Here is a 15,058-nt window from a genome sequence, read left to right as displayed (position 1 = left end):
AATTTATCGGTTTAACTGTTATTTTATGGTATTTGCCTGGGCTTGTTTAGCCCACACGGGAGGGGGGCAAGTACTTTTGGATACAACCGTGGTTTTATCTTTGGTGCCTGCTGATGCAAGGGAGTGCAGCTGCCGTGCTAGTCAGCGCTGCCTTGCTGTCGGAATTAGGATTACTTATGCATGACTCGCCTATCAGGTGCGTAACTTCCTCGCAACTTCTGCAGAAGGTTGGACCCCGTGACCTCCAGAAGTCCCCTCTATCATTAGGTTATTTCATATTTCAATTACATTATGTAAGCTAGCTATTGAAAAATTGGCAAGAGTTTGTAATGCAGAGTTTGAGCTATGATATATTCATCAACTGAACTGTAATTTTATTTTCTAGTCCTAGAAGTCCGATTCAGAAAAGCTGCATTAAAAGTATGGAAACATCTTGCAGCAGTTTCCCACGTACTGGTTTTAATACCCAAAACAATAACAAAAAAAAGCCTTTATCCTCCACAAACTAAACATTTTGTATTTTGACAGTTGGATCTTGGTGATGCAGCTTCTTGTATCTGACATTTGTATCATTCGAATGAGGAAAACAATTTTGCATTGCTTTTTTTCATTTTATTTTATGTCATGGCCTCCATCCTGATTTTTCATCTGTCTAGGGAGCTTCTGTCATCTGGAAACAGTTTTCTGGTTCATAAAGATTTTTTTTTCCTCAATGCTTTCATCACTTAAATATTTCACTGTCTCTTTCGTTAGTTTTTTAACTTAGGTTTTACTTAAATATATGAAGTCAAAGAAGGGTAGTTGGACTGGAAGATCATCAAACCTGTAGTATTTCTTAGTTTGTGTTCTACAGTTTTGAAACCAGATCTCAATACACTTTTATTACAGAACTGTTGGTGGCAGAAGGTTTTATTCTCATTTCTACATCAGATATTTAATCTTCTTCCCAAAAAGAACTGTGCTGAAGACAAGTCACTCTATTAAGACTGAACCATGCTGCCACTGATGATTTTATTATTTTTCTTCACATTCTGTCCTGCTAAAGGCAACTGTTAGTACAGTTACTTTTTTATGCTATTCATTTGCTTTTGTATAATCTGAGAATTTCTTTACCATTTCTGTAAAGTGTCTGCTGCTGCCCGCTCTGTGATCTGTCTCCACTGAATTCATTACCTGACCTATAGCATTTACTAAGATATTTTGTCACCTATTTAAAAAAAGAAAGAAATAATACTATGTGCAACAATTACTACTAAGTAATTTAATCTTTCCTGGTGCTACTAGCCTTGTTATGTATTAAGCTTTGGGTTTTGTTTGTACTAGTTTTGCACCTTTAATCATATGCAGTGGGGCACTGAACAGTCCTCCAAATGAACAATAACGAACTGAACAATGTAGAAAGACTAATTGCTGAACAAGGAAATCACAGGTTATCCTTAGTATCAGACTACAATAACTACGGCCTTTAGGTGGTAGAGCTTTCCTTAAAGAATCTATTACAATTAATAGTGGTGTGGAGATTTTGATATCTTGTGACACTTTTTATTTTGGGTAATTTAATAGGATTATGCCATGGATTCATGTCAAAATTAATTCAAACTTTTATCTGCAGCAGCTTCAGGCCTTTGTGACTACAGGATGTTTTCTGGTCATTCATAGAACTTGCAGTTTTTAAAAGTACAGTAGTAGCCCAGAACATGTCATTCAGATTTGGTTTGTTTCTCTTGCAGAGCATTCTTTTAATTAACACATTTAAATGGCAATTCAAAAGGTTCATTTTGATTACAGAGGGGTTTATGTTATATGCTCAGCTTTATCTTAAATATTCAAACTTTTAATTGCTGCTTTGGAGAGGGTAAGTTAAATTCTCTTGAGGCTAATTAGTCAGTAATGGATCCTACCCTTCTGTCATCAGTGCAAATATTTAAAGGAATTTATTGCTATCAGAATGATTTTTGTGATGTTCAGAACAAATTGTTTCCACTTAACGTGAGCATTGTGCTTTGAGACTGAGCATCAAATCTAACGTAGTGGCATATTTTTGCAAAGGGGCAGCGTCGGCCGAGTATTTGACTAGGAAGTCACAATGCTGGCCTTCTAATTTGCAGGCAACCCAATTAACACAACATGTTACTGAAGTGCGGCAAACCCAAGAGGTTGAGAAGTGGCGAAGACTGGCACAACGGAAAAATCAAGAACTGGAGAAATTTCGAGTGGAATTGGATTCAATATTAGATGTTTTACGTGAACTGCAGAAACAAGGGGTTGTTATTCCTGCACCTAATGGCAGTGGATTCAGCATGACAGACAGCTGTTGGAAGACAGGATTAGGTAGGAGTTGATTAGAGAAGCAGAATTTTAATATTCAAAGTTATATATGGAAAATATTATTGAAAATCATTAATGTAACACTCGTATATATTATATTCTGATCTTACATGGAGTCGTACTTGTCCAAAGGTAGATTTGCACTGAGCAACACCTCAATCATATTGTATGTCTTATATTTCATTAGGAAAAAGTTACATGCAATTTTTTAAAAATTTTAGGAATATTGAGGTTATTCCATAAACTCAACTAGCATTGAGAGATTCCACGTGATGCTTTTTCAGACACTGTAGAACATGCCTGAATATTTTTAATTTTTCTTTATGACTTGTCTTACAGTGATTCCTTTGTGAACGATTTGAGTAATATGCTGTTTGAACTTGCATTTTTAGTACACAGCGTTATTCTTTTTCATTCGGTAGGGTATGAAAATCCTCTATTTTCCAACATTTTGCTTCTCTCCCTCCAATTCATAAAATGTACCTTCCCTTACCTTTAAGACCCCTTTCAACCTTGTGCATGGTTGGAGGGCTGGAGCAGAGCAGACATTCTCTGGCGAGGCTCAAATTCAAACTACCCTCTGTTTACTTTGCAAATATTTCGAACTGTGCTGGTAAGAACGATGGCAGAGTGGCCTAGCTGAATTGTTATGGGGCAGATATGAAGAAAAGCCTGTAAAAGACAGTGCGAGAGTAGTTCTTGGCATCCCTTTTAAAAGGGAAGGCTGTACTGAATAAGATGTTTACAAGGGGCTGTTCTGGATCTGCCAGAGAACCATCTTCACAGGTGGTCTTTACAGAATAAAGAGGCCAATCAAATATGAAGATGATGTACTAAAGCTCAACTGCAGGGATATGTTGGTGGGCAAATTTAGAGTTAAAATAATGAGTAAATTGGAAAAGGAGCCAGGAAATAAACAAAAAACCCTATAGTCTTCAGGGGTGACAAAGGAAACTAGTATGCTTAAGCAGGAATAATCTACCACCCAAGTACAGAATGTGGATAGAACTTTCTGCTGAAGTGACAGGCATCACAGCAGGTAACAAACAAGATGAATGTTGGAGAGACCGTTGCCTTTTCCCTCTCCTCTTATGCCCTGGTGGAGTTATACACCTAAGTGTAGAGCCTGTAACATACTAGACAGCACAGGAGCAATTCCTACTGCACTGCTAATGTGTAACTTAGTGTGCTGAGCTTTTGGTCCCTTCTTTCAAACAAGATGGACCAGGTGGAGAGAAAAGAACCAGCAATCTAGAAAATGTAGCCCCAGGAACCACTGAACCCAGAGGGGTGCCCTGCTCCTGAGGAGATAGGGGAGGGAAGATGCAGATGGCCATTACACTCATCCTATGAAAAACCTGCTGCTAAGAGGAGAGAAAAAGAAGTCAGTCAAGTTATAGTAAAGAAAATTCAAGGTACATAGCTATTTGGCAGCTGTAATGACAGGTTTTTCAAACAATAAAATCAGTAAATCATTAGTTTGAAGGCTCAGCATTGCAACTCCTTGAGAATTCCACAGCACATACACGGAGGTTACAGATCAATCAACTATACTTATTTAGGGCAAAGATAAAAGCTAGAATGTATTCTTCAGGTCCCTGTAGTCTGGTTGAAGCTAGCATTTCAGTCAAATGGGAAATTCTTCAGATCTGTGTATATGATTTACGTATCGTGCTTCTTCAGGGACTAGCGGTAAACACACATTTTGGCTTACACAAGCATGTGATTGAGCACACCTAAAGACAAAGTGGTATAACAAACTATACCATATAGGCACAGACAGTAACCAACAGTGCAAGGATTATCCTGTTTTTTTCTTTTTTTTTCTTTTTTTGAAGTGTACACACAAAGTGAAAGTGTATACGTTTATATAGAGAGATGTAAAAAAAGATGGTCAGTTGGGAATTAATATAGTAAGCTTCATTGTTTCATATTCAGATATTTTCAGTATTTTTAGTATGGATGTTTTGTGCCCTAATAATGAAGTATTACTCTGTAGTCATAAAACATGTAAATACAATAATGCTTTGTATATCAGATATGTATAAATATGCTGCATTTTCTTGATTTTGGACTGTCTTGCAAATGAAAAGGATAAAAGTGAATAATTTCAACTTACCATTTATTTCCTGTACAATTTGCTATATGTGTAACACTGTATTAAAGTGTGTGACCTGAAGTGAGATTTTTTTAAAAAAAAAAAATTACAGCAGCCCTTGTGCTCCCAGAGAGGCCAGGACCTGGATGTCCTAGGTACACTAGGGCACTGCCTAGGACAGGGAGGCCTAGGGGAAGTGTTTCTGCTGGCTGGAAACTCGCTCTCAAACATAGAATCCTTAGGTCATCAAGAGGAGGCTTGCCTTACTGTTCATGCAGTTCATTCAAACACCTTTTAAAATTCTTATATTTGAGTTCTCAGCAAATGCTGGTATCTCACATAGCTTGAATTTATGTTTCAAATTAAAGTCTCTCTCTCTCTGAGTCTATTTTACTGAGCAGGGACAGTATTATTTACTGTTACTCTAAGCTATAATACGGTTTCTACTCTGTTCTCACAGGTATTGATGTAGTGGTACGCTCACAGAAGCATTGTCTTCAGTGTTTAGGTATTTACCATGAAGTGGGCACTCCACAAGGTAACAGACCATCTCTGCTCGCAAAGGGCTGTAGTAATGGTGTTCTTTTTTGGAGATCAGATGTCCAAGGTTTAACTTCTGTGCTAAAGGTTTTTCCCTTGCCTCGCCAGCAGTCTTAACAGTACAGAAAAGGGGAAATACCCTGAAAGGGAGCAAAGGCTGACAAAACAAGTCATTAACTTTTACTGTATTCCACTGCAGATTTCAGTGGGATCTGTCAGAGTAATAGGTTTTTTCATATGTTTTTCCTTTTCTTATGCTATGCTATTTTATCATGCATTTCCAGGGGGCATTATAATGAATGGAATAAAAGAATCTTAAACATAATTTCTTTCAATCATTGCCTTATGTTTATCTGGAATTCATTTGTTTACAGCAAAGCAGCTGGAGTATAATAATTTGAATTGTCACATTTGAAGCTTTCAGGAACTCAAGTGAGCAGCTGGCTGAGTGACTCAGTGACCTAGATTAGAGAAGACATTTGCTTCAAGGGAGAAAAACAGGGTGTGCAGAAGAATATCAGATCTCACGTGGCATTTGTGGCAGAGACATAAGCAGTGTGGTGTACTTCAAGTTTTCTGAAATACTTGTCAAAATTGTTCGTGTAACAAATTAAATAGGTTATCATGGATGAAGACTTTATTTGCTAGTACATAATACATTTTGAAGTCTGCCACTCTATCCAGTATTTAACCTATTCTGGGAAAAAAGAAGGAAACCAGATCTGTATACTGGCACTACCTGTGCAAATCCAGTTCCACAGGGAAGGGGGGCCCATGCATCAAGTGCTGCCCTGACTCTTGAACAGAAAGTCCTCTGCTAACTTTGAATGGTAATGTTTAGCCTTTCATCCAGCTAACTACAAACCTCATGTCCAAAATTAAGAAAGCACAGGCCTCCAACTCTTGCTCTTGTTGGTGAACATATGGTGAAAGGCTCTGGCTCTGCTGTCCTTGCTGCCTGACAATACCTGAGGCTACTAAGTAAGTTCAGTCCAGCTTTGTAGTATCTCCAGTTGATGTACTTTGTTATCTTTCACTGCCAGGAGGATAGGGCAGGGTAGAAGGGGAAAAGCACGCTTGAATTCCTCCTTTGTGAAGGGTTTTGCAGGGTTCTTTTAATCACAGAGTGGCAAAAAACATATTAAAGTATTCAAGATCTACAACTCAGGTACATAAATACTAAATTGTACAACAGATACACATCACTTCATCTTTTAGCCTCAGAGACTGTACATCACTGCATTTTAGTGAAGAAGCTTGTGATTTTCCCTTTTCTCTATGAGCAGGCATTTTCTGATTTTACATTGTAGGTTTTTTGGTTTTGTTTTTTTTTTTAAAAAAGTACATAGCTAAAACTTGTTTACACAGAAGAACATTTCACAAATATTCACCTTTGAAAACTGGAATGCATACCTTGACCTAGTAAGTTCTTACAGAATACAATACCATGTTTATGCAAAGAAACATATGTAGTTATCATAGGGGAACTCTCCATGAAGTTAAAACTACCACAAGTGCTGCATTTATAATGAGTTTTGAGAACAGGCTCTGAAACAGCCCAAGCAGTAAGAAAACTTGCAGTAACTGACAGGGCCTAGAGAGCTGTGATAGGCGTCACGGAGTCTAGTTGGAGGCCTGTAGCTAGCAGTGGGTCCCAGGGATCATTACTAGGTCCGATCTTGTTCAACATGTTCATCAGTAACCTGGATGAGGGGACAGAGCGTACCCTCAGCAAATTTGCTGATGATGCTAGATTGGGAGGAGTGGCTGACACATGAGAAGGCTGCACTGTCATTCAGTGAGATCTGGACAGGCTGGGGAGTTGAGTGGAAAGGAACCAAGTGGAATTCAACAAATGCAAGTGTAGGGTCCTGCACCTAGGGAGGAATAACCCCAAGCACCAGTACAGGTTAGGGGTTGACCTGCTGGGAAGCAGCACTGCAGAGAAGGACCTGGGAGGCCTGGGGGACAGCAAGCTCTCCATGAGCCAGCAGTGTGCCTTCGTGGCCAAGAAAGCCAATGGTATCCTGGGGTGCATTAAGAAGAGCGTGGCCAGCAGGTCAAGGGAGGTTGTTATCCTCCCCCTCTGCTCTGCCGTGGTAAGGCCACATCTGAAATATTGTGCCTGGTTCTGGGCTCTCCAGTTCAAGACAGGGAACTACTGGAGAGAGTCCAGCAGATGGCTATGAGGATGATGAGGGGACTGGAACATCTCTCTTAAGAGGAAAAGCAGAGAGAGCTGAGTCTGTTTAGTCTAGAAAAGAGAAGACTGAGAAGAGATCTGTCTCCTTCTCTGGAGATATTCAAAACCCACCTGGACACGATCCTGTGTAACCTGCTGTAGGTGATCCTGCTTTAGCAGGGGGGTTGGACTAGATGATCTCTAGAGGTCCCTTCCAACCCCTACTGTTCTGTGATTCTGTGAATTCCATTTTCAAACACCATTAAATTGCGAGTATTCATTTTGAAGGATTACCCTGGTCAAAACACTTTCTATTCACTTCATAGCAAACCAAGTCATACTGGTTTTCTGGGAAAAGCTGAATTTTTCTAAACATGTTACACAAAGCTGGTTATTATACCAATCCCTTTTTTCCCCTCAGGCAAAACATTGCGTCTATTAGTTCTTAAAAAGGAAAAAGAACGAACAGCTTTAAAATAACTGCTTTTGAAGACCACAGAAAGTTTCTGTGTTTGCCTTTGCAAATCTGGATCAGACTGTATTGTTGCCACAGTGCTTCTGAAGTCATGTGGGAGCTGTGCCGTGGGGACTGACTGCAAGGCTACTTTGCTGTAAAAACCAGCATGAAGGGCTTTAGAGATAGAAGGGAGATAAGATGGAAAAAGTAGAACTATCAGGAAAGAACAGAAGCAGGAACCAAATGCTTAAATACCTTTACAGGATTAATACATGCTTCAGGAGGACACTAACAATACAATTAAAATGTATTGTAAGTGAATTTGGTACTATCCCTTGATCATTTGATTAAATACCTTTCATCTAGGCGTTAAGTGTCACCAGCATCCATACACGTGAATACTTTCTCCCAAAAGCAGACTCAAACAACAGCCGCAAAGATTTAAGGTGGCAGAAGAAAAGCTTAGGTTAACCCACTGGGAAGATCAAGCTTTTCTTCTTCTAAAACCAGACCTGCATTATTTTGAAACCTAGTTTTAACTGCTTTAAGCTTCATTTCTCAATTGCAGGAGATGGATTCTACATAAATATTCCCCTCATTTAAGCAGCATTTCTATTTTCAAGCATAGCAGAGGAAAAAAATTGAAAAAGAATGGATCAAACATCACTGAAGGCAACTTTCTCATCCAGAAATAGGCTATAAAAGCCACATTTAGTGTAAGTCCCAGAGCTTGTTAGCAAGAGCAGTATTGAGCTTCAGTTCAGAAAACACTTAGCCATCAGATAGCTAACAGTTGTTTGAGGTGCCTCAGCAGGAAGCAGTTGCCACATTCAGAAGGCAGATTTCCCAAATTTCTTGATTTGCGAAGAGAAAAGGAAAGTCCACAGCTACAGCATTCATAGTTGTGGTTAAGTACTTACTGTAAAAGGCAACCTTTTCTGCACCTGAAGAAGAATACTGGAGACCTACGTTGCAACCCATACAGCTATGCTCATTTATAACAGGGTTCACTCCTGTCTTCTCTTGGGAACTATTTTCAACAATAATCTGCTAGTTTTAAACAGTCTGCTTTGCTTTAAGTATAATCCCATTAGTTTAAACACCAGGAAGTAGTGCAGGAATTACATTTGAAAACAGGAAATGGAGGTATAAGTGGTTTATAATAAGGGTACAGGAGATGAAAACGAGGTTTCCCCCACTCCTTGTGTTCTTTAAACACACAACCCATTCGCTTTTTTTTCTAGTTGCCAGGTGAAGGAAGAATGAATTCATCTGCATTTAGGTGTCTGAAGAATGTTATCAGCAGGCCATTGCTACATTTTTACTGTGACACAAACCTGCATACAAAGCAGGTTAGTTTCAAGAAAACCCAGTTAGGCACAGGATCTGGAATCCATTAGTTTCATTTCAGTTAAGAACTTCCTGCAGAGCACTCTTACTCCAAATCCAGCAAAGGATTTGAACCTGGTTCCTCTGCATCCTGTGTGCTTGCTCTAAAATTTGGTCATTAGTTACCCATCTCTTGAAGAAAGCTGAAACATAATTTAAGTATTGGCTAAGGTTCAGAAGCTTATTCCTTCTCTTAAAAAAATTAAAGGTTAAAATTACACCTATTCAATTCCTTAACAAACCTTTTCCTGGGAGAACAGCTGTGGTTGCAACACCATCCCGAGTACAAAAAGAAGACAGAGCAAGTGCAGCTCAGCTATGCTTTTGGAGCTGATCCTCTCAACTCAGAGCCTGCTAGTCCTTCACTGGCCCGCTGGTCAAAAAAGGGCCGTTAACAGAGCCAAAAAGCATAAGAAGGTTCAGCCTATAAGCAAAGCATAACACCAGCTTAGCATACCACCACCACTTGCATATAGTAACTCTGTTGGCAAAAGAAGAATAGTTTTTATCTGATATCCTGTGATTGACTTACTGAATCCTGCACTTACCAGACTGGAAGTTTACATCAGCAATTAAAAAAAAATAAAATCAAATTACTGTTTGTGTGTAGAATACTAATTCCAGCTGATCACTGGGCAGCTGTCAGAGTATCACTCTGAAGTACGGTAATTACAGGCACCAATTTGCTTTTAGTCAGCAGCAGGTGGTGGTAGTATTTTGTAAACACTGTAACCAATCAATTTAACATGCAAGATATTCCCTCTAGAAGTTTTGTAAGTTTGGTTTAACCTGCACCAAATAGCAGTTAGGAATCAGAAGCTAAAGTTCATGCCAAGCAGATATCCATTGTGCTGCTTAGTTTCAGGTGTCCTTTTTGGGAGTGGCAGGAGCTGCAGAACATCCACAGGGCTGCCTGTTTATTCTTTGCTTCAGTCTTAATTTGAGGTTTACACTTTTCTTGGCTGAGGAGTTTTCATAGACCTCCCAGTGCCAGCCTTCACAGTCCCCACAAATTATTATGGTATCCTTCAGAAGCTGGACATTTAAAAAACAAAGAACAAATCAAAACAAAAAAACAGGAAGCAAAAATAATGCTGAGCAAAAGGTTTAGACCACAGAAGGCATCAGAATAAAGCATCCAGTATTTTACTTCTTGTCTAAACTTGAGTTCTGTCAGCACAGCCAGTCTTACATACAATAAAAAGCACAGGTCTGAAATACCTTCTATCAAGATACCAGAAGGCCAAGAAAGGCTTCAAACTGGACAACAACGGGAATGTTTACCTTAAAGTAAGACTTTTCAGTCAAGGATCCGATGGGAAGATTGCATGACCAATTTGCTTTCTAAAATGATTGGTGGCTCTGAGATGAGGAGATCATCCTCACCTAGTGAAGAGTTCTGCTCAGTGTTCACAAAGTTCGGAATGTTAAATTTTGTAAGACAATTCAGGTCCTCCTCAAACATTCCACCACTCCCAGGAACTTCCTGGAAGTGGATATTACTCTCCAGACCTGGACCCTTCTGACTTTGTTTTGCTTTGTCCAAATGTTCCACTTCATTAATACAGAAATGAAAAAGTGACCGGGATTCTTCAGCCATTTGACGAGAAAAGACCCTCTCCGACTCTAGAGGTCTTCCAAAATCTGCCACAAAGCTATTCATGCGAAATCTTTTTTCAGAGGGTTCTGCATTGCTAAGGAAGAAAAAGAAAAATGCAATAAACACAAAAGTAGAACTATTTGAGTTCTTAACAGTACATTTGGTTTCAGCAACCATTATGATCAGGAAGAAAGGAAACCCTACAGTTTAACTACAACAGAGTTTAAAAGCCAGCACTACTAATTATTTTTCTGCTGAAGCTATTTTAAGGCTTGATTTTTCATGATAATTTTCCATGGGAACAAGTTAGCAATGCCAGCACTCTTAAATGGCATTTCTAATAATCAATATACTTTAATAATCAGCTCACTGAATGAGCTTAGGAATACTTCAGTATTTCCTCTTGATATCAAGCAGTAACAAGTTTTTAAAAATGGCTTATAGAATACTGAGAAAAATTTTTGATAGACAAAAATCTTACCAAGATATAGACAGCACTGCTGTCACTAAAGGCATAATTTGAGCTCTTGCTTGTACGGACATCAAACCATCTTTTCCACTGACTTCAGTCAACGATATTCACATTTCCAAATCGGGAGAGCTGGAACTAAAGACTGCTATAAAGACTGGTGGTCTTAACAATTCAGACACATAGCCCAGGAAGGATATCTTAACATCTTTCTTGGAGTTTTCTAGAAGTGTTAGCTCAAACCAGCTCCGATCTGCATGGATTTGTGCAGGAGCCATGAACAGCTAGGGGTGAGAAAAGCTCAAGCTGGATAGAATTTTTGCTGGTAGTAACACATTCTTTGTCAGGCTGAATTTATATGCTCTCGTCACAACATGCAAGTTATTTGCATCTGAAAAGCAGTAGAGGTATTTAGAGGATGAGTAGTGAAATATCTAAACATTCTCTGAATATAAATTTTGTTAAGTAAGAATGAATAAATCATACTATTTACATGTGAACATGCAGCAAATTACACTGGAGCCAGACAGTTGGACTCCTAAAGGTGCACACAGCACTTAGAGATTTTCAGAGAAACAATTTAATTCCCTCGAGCCTGTAGTAAGAGGTAGATGCCTACATGCTTTTGAAAGCCTCAGATGGCACCTTCAGAAATTTACCCCTAAAACCTTCAAGTTCAGAGGATACCTACCATTAGTCTTTCAGTCATAGTTAATCTTAAAGATCTCTGCTTCTTAAATGCTAATTTATTTCCATTACATGATATGAGAATTCTGTCCTAACAAAACCAGTTACACTAGCCTTCAAATCAGTTGTCTAGTTTGTCAAAACTGTATTGGCTCATTCTGCATTTTGATGTGAAACGTGTAGAAGCATGATGTTTAAACTGATACAAGACAGACCAGTAATAAGTAATAATCTTCTCTGTACACACCAGGAGGCAAACAGACTGGAATAATACTGTGGTAGCCTCCAGAACTGACAACTGACCTCTATGTATTTACAGTGCAATAGAAAGCACCACTCCGAATTTAAGTTGCATACATGGTTTTGCAAATCTGTCACCAAGAGTTTCTATGTAGTATTGTGGCACAGACAGCAGAAGTGGCAAATAAGCCACTGAATGTACAGAGGGGCACACAAGACTGACAACAGCAGCCTAATCTAAATGGAAGACTGGAAGATGCAAAGAAATTCTATAATGACCCAGGATGTTGAGGACATACAATAGAATGTGCTCACGAGCAGGGAACACATGATCTAATACAGAGTCATATTTTTGGATTCTAAAATTCACAAACACTATCCTTCTGTATTTTGAGAAAGATTTTTTTTTAAAAAATAGACTAGAAAATCACATGGTCTTGCTCATTACAGTATGCAAGTATACCTCAGTGTATATCTTTTCAGAACACTCAAGAAAAGCAGCATCAGAAATTCCAGTTTCTGAGATACTGTGGAAGCCACCTGGACAATCAAATCCCTTTTGCAATATTTGAGCCAACAGGACCCTCTGAGTCCCAGAAGCTGCCAGTAAGAGAGCAGAAGGTGAATGCCAGACACCTTGAGCATCACACATACTGAAAACCACTCAAACAAGCAGTTGCCAATGAAGTAACCCAAGCTTCCTTTTCTGGGAATCTTCCAGCCTACGAAGCTGGGTTCTGGTCTGGTGGATTCAGTACTGAGCTCTAGACTCTGCCCACTGGACTTGAGTGCACTGTCAGGATACAAACCATTTTGCCTAGTACACCCTTCTAACAGGGACTGACACTTGAGAATGCTCTATAGCTTAAACACCCTGTCTCTTGACACTCCCTGAAGTGACCTGGGGTATGTGGCAAACCCTGGAAAAGAATAAGTAGCCAGTCCTCCAAAATAGCAGGGTTTGGCATCCCAAAAGGAACTTGGGGGGATCTACACAGATCCTTAGTACCAATCCAGAAGTGCTACCCTGAACCTGAGAAACCTTCCTGAATAAGTCTTCAGCAAACACATACATATATCTGTAGAATAAGTTTTTGTCTCGGTGGATCTGCATTTCACTGAATGTATTTCATCCCAGAATCCTTAACCAAAACCAAGTGATTGCTTAAAGATTAAAAAAAAAAAAGAAAGAAAAAAAATCAGTCATTTCACCTTTATTGCAACTAGCTGAACAACTTGCCTAAACAGAATCATAGAATGGTTTGGGTTGGAAGGGACCTCAAAGATCATCTAGTTCCAACCCCCCTGCTGTGGGCAGGGACACCCTCCACTAGACCAGGTCGCCCAAAGCCCCATACAACCTGGCCTTGAACACTTCCAGGCAGGGGCATCCACAACCTCTCTGGGCAACCTGTTCCAGTGCCTCATCACCCTCACAGTGAAGAATTTCTTCCTAACGTCTAATCTAAATCGACCCTCCTTCAGCCTAAGGCCATTACCCCTTGTCCTATCCTGACATGCCCTTGTAAACAGTCCCTTCCTGTAGGTCCCCTTCAGGTACTGGAAGGCTGCTATAAGGTCTCCCTTGAGCCTTCTCTTCTTCAGGCTGAACAACCCCAACTCTCTCAGCCTGTCCTCATAGGAGAGGTGCTCCAGCACTCCAATCAGCTTCGTGGCCCTCCTCTGGACTCGCTCTAACAGCTCCATGTCCTTCTTATGTTGGGGCCCCCAGAGCCAGACACAGTACTCCAGGTGGGGTCTCACGAGAGCAGAGGAGAGGGGCAGAATCAGGTCGCTTGACCTGCTGGTCACACGTCTTTTCATGCAGCCCAGGACACAGTTGGCTTTCTGGGCTGCAAGCGCACACTGCCGGCTCATGTTGAGCTTCTCATCAATCAATACCCCCAAGTCCTTCTCCTCAGGGCTGCTCTCAATCCATTGTCCGCCCAGCCTGTAGTTGTGCTTGGGATTGCACCGACCCACCTGCAGGACCTTGCACTTGGCCTTGTTGAACTTCATGCGGTTCGCACAGGCCCACCTCTCCAGCCAGTCAAGGTCCCTCTGGATGGCATCCCTTCCCTCCAGCGTGTAAACCGCACCACACAGTTTGGTGTCATCAGCAAACTTGCTGAGGGTGCACTCGATACCACTGTCCATGTCGCCAGCAAAGATGTTAAACAGTACCGGTCCCAATACTGACCCAAGGAACACCACTCATCACTGTTCTCCACTTGGACATTGAGCCGTTGACCACAACTCTGAGTGCGACCATCCAGCCAATTCCTTATCCACTGAGTGGTCCATCCATCAAATCCATGTTTCTCCAATTTAGAGACAAGGATGTCGTGCGGGACAGTGTCAAATGCTTTGCACAGGTAAATGACATCAGTCACTCTTCCCTTATCCACCAACACTGTAACCCCGTCATAGAAGGCCACCAAATTTATTCAGTACAATTTGCCCTTAGTGAAGCTGTGTTGGCTGTCACCAATCACCTCCTTATTTTCCATGTGCCTGAGCATAGTCTCCAGGAGGATCTACTCCATAGTCTTGCCAGACACAGATGTGAGACTGACCAGTCTGTAGTTCCCCAGGTCCTCCTTCTTCCCCTTTTTAAAAATGGGGGGCAGGGAGGCATGTTTCCCCTTTTCCAGTCAGTGGAAACTTCACTGGACTGCCACGACTTCTCAAATACGATGTACAGTGACTTAGCAACTTCATCTGCCAGTTCCCTCAGGACCTGTGGATGCATCTCATCAAGTCCCATGGACTTTTGCACCTTCAGGTTCCTTAGATGGTCTTGAAACTGATCTTCTCCTACAGTGGGCGGTTCTGCATTCTCCCAGTCCCTCCCTTTGCCTTCTGCGACTTGGGCAGTGTGGCTAGAGCCCTTGCTGGTGAAGCTTTGAGATTATATCAGCCAACATTTTGTACAGATAGGTTACGTGAACACATGCATTAGTTGCAAAAATGCATTTTTAAGGATGTTTTTAAATGCAGAAACAAACACAGCATATTATTTTCTCCTGAGTGATGAACAAGAGAGAGTACTTTTCAGGCAGAAATTC

General features: G+C 40.5%; 2 protein-coding genes across 15 annotated transcripts in view; one reads left to right on the top strand and one right to left on the bottom strand.

Annotated features, from left to right (window-relative positions):
• The window catches only part of CEP162 (centrosomal protein 162), a 48,432-nt gene extending 43,157 nt beyond the window's left edge, over positions 1 to 5,275 (top strand). For all 11 annotated transcript variants that reach the window (XM_054821080.1, XM_054821079.1, XM_054821082.1 and 8 more), the window contains one exon: positions 2,109 to 5,275. In XM_054821080.1, coding sequence (XP_054677055.1) covers positions 2,109 to 2,342 — 234 coding nt within the window. In that variant the 3' untranslated portion in view covers positions 2,343 to 5,275. The remainder of the gene's footprint in view (positions 1 to 2,108) is intronic.
• Positions 5,276 to 7,096: 1,821 nt separating this feature from the next.
• MRAP2 (melanocortin 2 receptor accessory protein 2) overlaps positions 7,097 to 15,058 on the bottom strand; it is a 29,162-nt gene continuing 21,200 nt past the window's right edge. For 3 of the 4 annotated variants that reach the window (XM_054821247.1, XM_054821244.1, XM_054821248.1), the window contains one exon: positions 7,097 to 10,688. In XM_054821247.1, the coding sequence (XP_054677222.1) occupies positions 10,295 to 10,688 (394 nt within the window). In that variant the 3' untranslated portion in view covers positions 7,097 to 10,294. The remainder of the gene's footprint in view (positions 10,689 to 15,058) is intronic. The other variant, XM_054821245.1, reaches the window with a different exon arrangement.

This window comes from Grus americana, chromosome 3 (assembly GCF_028858705.1).
Source record: "Grus americana isolate bGruAme1 chromosome 3, bGruAme1.mat, whole genome shotgun sequence".
In the NCBI taxonomy this organism is placed as follows: Eukaryota; Metazoa; Chordata; class Aves; order Gruiformes; family Gruidae; genus Grus; species Grus americana.
Note: the sequence above shows the minus strand (reverse complement) of the source record. Positions and strands in the feature narration are given on the sequence as shown.